The following is a 9,236-nucleotide window of genomic DNA, read 5'->3' on the forward strand; positions in this document are numbered from 1 at the left end:
TTGTCATTTTCTCGCCGCAATACATCGCCGTGGTGCGTCTGCTGACGTCATCAGAGCAGGTGGAAGCGCAGTTAAAGGCGCAGAGCGAGATTTAACGCAGAGAAAAGGTTCTATGTTCTTAACAGTCAATTATATTTTTTTGTTTATAATTATTTATAACTATTTGAAATGTATACATTCAAGTCAAAGTTATTTGAATGTAATGTGTAATCGTTTACATCCATTTAGGATTTGTAAGTTTTGTACAATTGTACCCTTCGAATAATACACAATTTTTGTTTGTATACATCATAAACATTCAATCGTAGAATTTTCAACTTTAATCAAATAACTTTTTTGTTATTAAATATTTTAAACTTTTTTTTTTTATTATAATCAACAAATTGTAAAACTGTAATCAAACACATTCCAACTAAAGTTAAACAATTTTCAACTGTAATCAAACAATTTCCAAGTATAGTTATAGATTTTTCAACTGTCATCACACTATTTTTATTATAATCAAACAATTTTCAACTATAATCAAAGTATTTTCAACTGTAATCAAACAATTTTCAACTATAATAAAACAATTTTCAACTATAATCAAGTCAAGTCAAGTTCTTATTATTGTCAAATATGCATGTATCAAGACATACAGCATAAATAAAATTGTTGTCCTCTCTGATCCACGATGCAAATATCAAATATATTCAAAATAATTTTAAACTATAATCAAACTATTTTGAACTATAATAAAACAATTTTCAAATATTATAAAACAATTTTCAAATATAATGAAACATATTTTTTAACTTTAATCAAACAGTTTTCAAATATATTGAAAATAATTTTCAAATATATAAAAAATAATTGTCAAATATATAAAAAATAAGTTTCAACTATAATCAAACAATTTTCAACTATAATCTAACAATTATCAACTGTAGTCAAACACGTTTTTACTTCAATCAAAAAATCAAACAAGATGTTTTCCTTTAGATTGAAAAGAAACAAAGAGTATAGTTTCTCCTCCTTATTTATACTTTTATTTATTTCGATTACTTCATATTTAATTAATTTTAAGGGTTAGTTTTATTAAAACAAACTTGTTTATTTAGAATATGTAACTTTATTCTACTTCATAAACATATAAGTTTGAGCAATTGTATCGCTTAAGTGGAAAATACCTAAGAAAAAATTTAAACGATGAATAAACCAGAAAATGTTTATTTCTTAGCTATGGATGTAATGTGTGTAGTAGCCTCTGTAGCCTCTAGATGGCGACACTTCCCTCCTATTATCGACGAGCACACGCCACCAGTGCTTTAAATGTTCTGTATTTAAACATGTGCTGATGAATCATATAATATATTCTAACAAACCATCGCGATGAAGCTCAAACACGTCGCTGTCAATCTTTCCAACAAACACGCAATAAATTCACCGTTTTAATTGAAAATAAATCTGCTGTTTTCCGGCCTCACGCACGTGAGCGTCTTTGACAAACGCTCGAGCGACGATTTCTCTGCTTGTCTAAATTGGCATCAAACCAGTTCCAGCCCAGTGACCCTGCACGCGCACGAGCCTCACGTGCGACCCCACACACACACGACACACACTTCATTTATTTATTCATTATTTTTGCTGATGTTTGCTCTGAGGACAATAAAATCACATACAATTGAAATAAAATAATCTAAGTTTGTCCACTTTAAATCAATGAAATAAGGAAAAACAAGATTTAATTTAAATTAAGATAAATTAAATTAAGTTTAGGTCACACAGCTTCCAAAAGAATGAGAGAGTTGCGTGTGTTGTGCACACAAGCTGTGACTGCTCTGACGATCTGACGATCATGAATAATGAGTTTATGTAAAGTGCCAGTGAAACAAACCGTTTAAAACAATTAGAGTCAATTAAAGACGTGAAGCAGGAACCAGAGCAAACACAAGCGGTTCCGCCTGCGACCGAGCGAGGAAACGACAGGGTTTTGTTGTCAGAACTCAACACGAGTTGAATCTTTTCTTCTCTACGCACCATCACATTGTAAACACTCGTGTTAATAGTCCTTTAATTAGTTAGAAAACAAAGAAGCCATTGGTGAGTAGAGCCTGTAATAATATGTGATAAAGTGAAGCTATAAATCTCGAGTATATCTTGATATATTCATAAACTGCATTTTGACGAGGGGTTACTGTATTATTGTTGGCGCCCTCTAGTGGCCAGTTTGTTTATCTAATCGTTCAGGATTGAACACAGACATACATCATTATTGCAACGACTCCACATTCAAACTTAGAAATGTATATTAAAGAAGACAATGTCATTTAAAAAGCAATGTTTAATCGAAAAGATTTATTTAAGCAGGTCAATGATTATTCATTATTATGTTGCCAAACCCAGATGAGCGTCTCACCTACAACTCAGGTGACCACTATAGTCAATATTTTAACTCTTTCTAAGCTTAAATTACAATTAAAATAATTCCACTTTCTAACTGTGGACGGCTGGATTCAATCCTATAGCTTCTTCTAAGTAACATGTCTAAGTTAGTTAACCCTCACACTGAAACTACAGTGCAAACATGTTGGATTTATTTTGCTTTTTAACTCAACAAGTGAACTCAAAACGGTACATGGATGTGGATCTAACTTTTGTCCGTGAAAACTTTACTTTGCATTTTCTTGTGATTGCTTTTTTTCTGCTTGTCGACAAATCCAGATGGATTTTATCTGTATTAAGAATGATCTATTTAGTAGCAAAGATAATTATTAAGTAATATTAGTTATTAATAGTAGCTGCCAGATTAAATTTACGACATACATTTTGTTTTGTTTTTATTTATTACAAAACAATGACAACAGTTGCAATAACTTGAAAAGGTGTATATCTTATTTTATCTGATGAATTAATTCAATAAAAATAAAAAAAGCTTCTGCCATATATATATATATATATATATATAAAGACATTTTTCGCCAAATCCAAAGCTGATTTGAAATTACATTAAACAACTTTGTTTGTATTCAAAAGAAACACAAAAAAAGAATATATGTATTAAATATAATTGATTGCAATAATTCCCACTTAAAATTATTCTACAATTTAATGTTATCCTTGCTTATATGTGTCCATTATTACTGCTGATATTTATAGATCTATATCTATATCTATATCTATATATATAGAGAGAGACATTTTCGCCAAGTCTAAAGCAGGTTTGAAAAGTACATTAAACAACTTTGTATGTATTTAAAATAAACACATATAAAAGTAAATATGTATTAAATATTTAATTGCAATAATTGCCATTTGAATTTCTAATAATAATATAAATATATGCCAAATTATTCTACAATTTAATCTTATCCTTGCTTATATGTGTCCATTTTTACTCCTGATTTCAATATATATATATATATATATATATATATATATATATATATATATATATATATTTACTGAAATTCATGATGCACTACATTAACATCTTTGTTGTTTTCAATTATATTTATTTTTAACTTCAGAAATATATTCTATATATATATATAAAACAAACAATTGGATGCTATGAAAAGTTATTTCTCTGGTGTTATATTTTTCAAAGGAATGAACATTAACTGTGAGCGTAAGTCATATCAACTTTTTTCAAGGTGAGCATACATTGCCATGAAAAGTTCACTCTTCTTCTCATGAATAAATGCAGCAGACGTAGTTCTCACTAAATACAACACTATTCTCAAGTGTCACTTTGTGTGTTGCAATAATGAAGAGAATTCTTTCAATTTGCATCAGTTTTATTCAAAATAAACAGTGGAAAAAATCAACAATAAATAGTCCAAATCATCACAAGAATACACTTAAAACACTCCAGAATTGTTGCTACGCAGTTCATATGTATGATATTAAGGAGAGGACGTGAGTGAAGAGTCACACCGAAAACTTGACTTGCACACGAAGGTGACAAAAGGAAGGAAGTGAAATTATTGCTCATCCAAACATTTCAAATAAAGCAGTTCAAAGTCGTATATGGAAAAACAAACAAAAAAAAAGCTTTCGTTTGGTACCAGACGTCGATTAATAGTGCAAGATGTAAAATATACCCAAGTAAATACACAAATATACCATAAAGAGTCGAGGGTCGGGACCAGTGCTGGGCGGCACACCACTGTTTATTAAATTATGGTGTTCAGATAAAACAAAACAGTATTTAAAAGTAAAGTAGTACAACAGAAAAGTACATTTTTACTATTTAGGCAGTTTATGTGACACAACCAAATACTCCTTACCAAGGTGATTCATTTCCCTTAAAATGTTATCTTTGATTAATTACAGAGAAATATTTAATTATATTCCAGATGTACAAATTAAATATATGTGGACCATTATATGGTCATTTACACACTTTTGTAAAAACTTTGTTCAACATTATTGTTTTCCATGACGGTTTAAAGAGAGACCAGCTTTAGGTTTATTTGGAAGCTGTGACCAAACTTTTCCATACTTTAAAGCTTGATTTTCATAAGAAAAGTGAAGGCAAAACTAGTGTATTCAGTAAAATGTATCACAACTCAAAACGTCCTCAACATTTGGTCATTTGTGATCTCTTTCATGTTTTGGGCAAAGAAACTAAAAAAGAAACAATTTTAATTTTTTAGGAATCAATATCTTTCTTGAGAAATTAACAAGTGCTATAAAACCCGTTATTTTAAAGGTTTTCTTTATCAAACCCAAAGTGCCATTTTTGGAATAAATGAGTAAAAAAAATACCGTAAAAAACCGCCCAGCACTCGGTTCGGGTGTAAAAAGGGGGTGAAAACACATTTGAAGTCAAGGGTCAGTTTCACGTGTCGCTGTACATCCTCTTGCAGTCTATGGAGGGCGACGGCGTGTCCGCGCCGATGCTGCCCACCTGAGAGTACGCGTCCTCGGGCGTGCGCGGGAGTCCCGGCGGCGTCATGCGCTTCTCCTTCTGCCGCCGGTTGCAGAACCAGACGCGCACCACCTCCTTCTCCAGCTGCAGATTGTCCGCCAGCGAGTTGATCTCCTGCGCCGAGGGCTTGGGACACTTGAGGAAGTGGCTCTCCAGCGCGCCCTTGACGCTCACCTCGATGGACGTGCGCTTTTTCCGCTTCCGGCCCTGCGTGGCGATCTTGTCGATGCTGGTCGGGCTCCCGGTGGTGGAGTCCGCCTCCTCCAGCCACTTGTTGAGCAGCGGCTTCAGCTTGCACATGTTCTTGAAGCTGAGCTGCAGGGCTTCGAACCTGCAGATGGTGGTCTGCGAGAAGACGTTCCCGTAGAGGGTGCCCAGCGCCAGACCCACGTCCGCCTGCGTGAAGCCCAGCTTGATGCGTCGCTGCTTGAACTGCTTGGCGAAGTGCTCCAGGTCGTCGGAGGTCGGCGTGTCCTCGTCCGAGTGCGGCTCGTGCGCCACCCCGTGGTGCTGCTGCTGGTGCAGGTGATGCTGGTGATGCTGGTGGTGGTGATGGTGGTCCAGATCCGGGGACTCCCCGCGCACCAGCCCCGGGTGCATGAGCCCCTGACCCGAGCCCAGCATGCCGTTGACGGTGAACCCGCCCGGCTGCGAGTAGACCAGCTGCTGCTGCTGCTGCTGCGCCTCGGTGCCCCCCCATCCTCCCGTGTGGTGGGCTCCCAGGTGCGAGGAGGAGGAGGAGCGGTGGTGGTGCAGGTGGGCCCCGGCGTGGAGCTCGTCCCGGGTCCTCTTCAGATCCTGCGGTTGCGAGTTGGACGCCCACGGGGAGTTGCCCTCGGCGGCGGCCACCGCTGCCGCCGCCGCCGCGGCCGCCGCGTGCGGGAGAGAGGTCACCCACTGGTGGGTCAGCATGTGGCCCCCGTTGCTGGCCACCATGGCCCCCTGCATGAAGTCGCTCTGCACCATCTTCAACGCGGGGTCGCCCCGGTACCCCCCGCCGCCGGTGCTGGTGGTGGAGACCGGCTGCATGCCGGCGCCCCTGCGGTCCGAGTGCAGGACCGGACCGGGCAGGATCCTGGAGCTGGCCAGGTACGGACTAGAAGTGGCAGTGGCCATCCCCCAAATCATATATGGTCGATGGTGAAAAAAAAAAGTCTCCTTTTTTACTTCAGAAATAGATCCTCAAAGTCCCCCAAACTGTGAGTGTGAAGGCGAGGAGACTCCACACATGTCTTGGAAACTTCGTGCGTAAAATCCTCAAGACTTTCGCGCGTAAAAACGATAGTTTTTAGATTTTTAAAAATAAAAATAAATGACAAACACTTAAAAAACTCTCCTTCTCTCGCGGGTGTCTCGCGCTTCTCTCCCCGTGTGCGTCCTCCACGGAGCAGAGGAGACGAGCGTGTGTTTACATTGTGCCAAAGTGTGTGTGTCTTCCAGCGCGTCTCCGTCCAATTACAACACAACTGCGGCGCGCACTTTGCGCTGATTGGATGCGCCCGCGGAGTGTGTGTGTGCGTCGGCGAACCTGCGTGCGTGTGTTTCTGTCAACATTGCACGAGCACATTGTAGGGAAAAAACTGTCTTTTCATTCAATTCGAATTCGTGTTTATTTTTCAGTGAGTCAACGTAAAAGCGTCAACGTTTGAGTCCATTTTATTTGCTTGTATTTATATTTATGTTTTAAAATAAGTGTTTTGTTTAATAAAAATATTGTTTAATTAAAACCTGTTTACAATCCGATTTAGTGTGTTTTTAATAGTTGTAACTCTGTCACAATCTAAGTTTATAATCGTAACACATTAGTAAATGATATATTAATAAAACAGTTATTCCCTGACAATTTAAATATAACTATATAAACTTTTACACAAGCTTATGTTATGAAGTTAAGTTAAATTTGACTCATAATTAAATACAATTGTATAAACCAGTATTTGAAAATCTCTATGTATTTCTCCGTAATTTGAATAAAGCAAATTGAGAACTAACATAATATTTGTATGTACTGGAAAAAAGAATAAAACATTAAGTCTGTCGTGTTATATTGATAAATAAAACTTAATGAATACACATTAAGTATATCATCAAAAATTAAGTTAAATCAATAAAGGAAAAATCAAATAAGAGTAAGAGTAAAGTCAAACTTAACTTCTAACATTTGCTACTTGACTTTTGTGAAAGAAAATCATACAAAACAGATGGAGGAAAAAAGCTTCAAAAGAAAAATGTAAGCGTAAAAACAAAATGGTATAAAACTTGAAAAACACAAAACAGATGTTTTGCATCCTAAGCTAGCCGTTAGCGGACGAAGGACGCAGTCGAACATCATTATTCAGTTCTTTCAACATGAAACACAAATAGTTGTGATTTAATAAATTGAATAGTAAAATATAGACAAATTCAATTAATATATTTTCTTGTGTTTGACAATATCCCTAAATCTTTTTAAAAACCCTGTTATTCATTGTCTAACATTGATGCCATCCAAGCTAATGGAAAGTGTTGTTCTGGTTACAGGCAAGAACAGGACGGCAGTTTCGCCGAATTATCCAATAATCATGAACGAATTAAAGTGGCTGAAATGACGCTGGAGGTTTCTGTGATTGCAGTTGTTCAGAGGCTTTTCGGTGCAGAGGGAGAGAGTTTTTTTGGGGGGAACTCGCTAATGTTTTTCATGTGTTGGCTGGTCACAGCAGCCGCTCCTCTATTTGTTATTCATGAAGGAAGCTGGGTGAAGAGGCCTTCTTATGATGCACATTTTTACTTTCTGCTCTCTCGCTTTTTCCCCGACGCTCCATGTTGCCGTACGAGGACCGACACGGACGCATTCAAAAAAAACAAAACGGGAATTAGTCGTTTTTCCTAATTCTGCCACCTTATCGCCATCATTGTTTTGTTCTGATCAACGTCACCCGCCCCTCTTTGGTGAGTCTTCAATATGCAGATCAACCATTTCTGCCCCACGGCTATTTTCTCTGGTAGACTTTTGGAAATATGCAAATGTTCCCAGCAAAAAAAAAAAAAAAGAAAAAATGCAAAAAGGAGAAAGAGAGGAAAAGTCTCCATCTGGGCTGCAGCAGGATTTCCATTCAAAGAAACAGATGATTTTTTTGTTCTTTTGTCGGTCCAGGATCTTATGACTGGAGGAGACCACGGCGCTGAGGCACGTGATGCCATCAGGGTCCACTCGGTACCGTCCCAGATCGGACTCTTTTTCCAATGACGGCGTGTTGTTGGAGAAGAAACTTGACACGTGGTTCTTGTAGTGGCCGACCCTCATGGTCACTAGCAGGAGTCTAATCATCTTGTAAGGTCACTCCATAATCATAGTCACCCTTAAAAAACAACAAGGGCCCACAGGGTCATTTTCTGTGGCCCCACAAGAGCTTAAAACAACTATTAGTCACTTATGTAATATACAATTATTACTAGTTAAAAATATTTGAGAATTATTGGTCAGTGTTTTTGTAAACTAGTCATTTGTCAACTGCATGACACATCATGATGCTTCAAGACACAACTCTTATATAGTAATACAGTCTTGAACTGAGATTACAGACAACGTATTGCATAAAAAAAAAATACTACTGCAAATTCAGTGTCACAACATCTCTAGGCTCTACGGGTACCACGATGACTACTACAACTTCATCAATAGCCAGGAACTGTAAAATCAGTAGTGATGTTACCAACATTTCAAACTATATTCTACTGCTATGATTAGTACTGTTGATACTACTAGGTCACTCGTCTTACCCACGGAAACCAACACACTTCCTGCAACTCAGTCAATCATTGAGTCGCTCAAACTCCTGACCTATGAAAGACGCTGAACCTAATTTCTACAAAATACATGAATCTATGGATCGGTATATTAAAAAAAGGAGGTAGGGAGGCAGCACGATCAGAGGAGCCGTCATATGTATGGGGTGAGTCATCATTAATGATTTCATGTTGTGAAAATGATATAGTGATATAGGGTTTTGAGATGTACTTATTTGAATAGTGAATAATAAAATGGCCAATTTTTCAATAATCGTGTTCATTTCACGTTTGTTTTTTTTAGAAAGAAATCTACGCAATATGTGAACACAAAACTTATTATACCACAACTACTGCTGGTCTAGAAAGGCGTTTTAAAAATAACCTTTACTTACTTACTTAATTTAAATGTGCTAATCAAGTAATTTATAATCCAATATAATCCAATTACTTTTATTTTAATAGTTCTGTTACACTTATCTGACCGCTTCTCTTATTAATACAGCAAAAACAAAAAAAATCAGCAAAAACATGATCATCACTTCCATTAACACAA

General features: G+C 37.1%; 1 protein-coding gene across 1 annotated transcript; it reads right to left on the minus strand.

Moving 5' to 3' along the window:
- Positions 1–4,781: 4,781 nt before the first annotated feature.
- pou3f3a (POU class 3 homeobox 3a) lies at positions 4,782–6,043 on the minus strand. Its single transcript, XM_087803780.1, has one exon. It carries the CDS (start codon positions 6,041–6,043, stop codon positions 4,826–4,828), a length of 1,218 nt encoding a protein of 405 aa, XP_087659906.1. The 3' UTR covers positions 4,782–4,825.
- Between the last annotated feature and the right edge of the window lie 3,193 nt (positions 6,044–9,236).

Source organism: Callionymus lyra, chromosome 12 (assembly GCF_982586985.1).
Source record: "Callionymus lyra chromosome 12, fCalLyr1.hap1.1, whole genome shotgun sequence".
Lineage (NCBI taxonomy): Eukaryota > Metazoa > Chordata > Actinopteri > Syngnathiformes > Callionymidae > Callionymus > Callionymus lyra.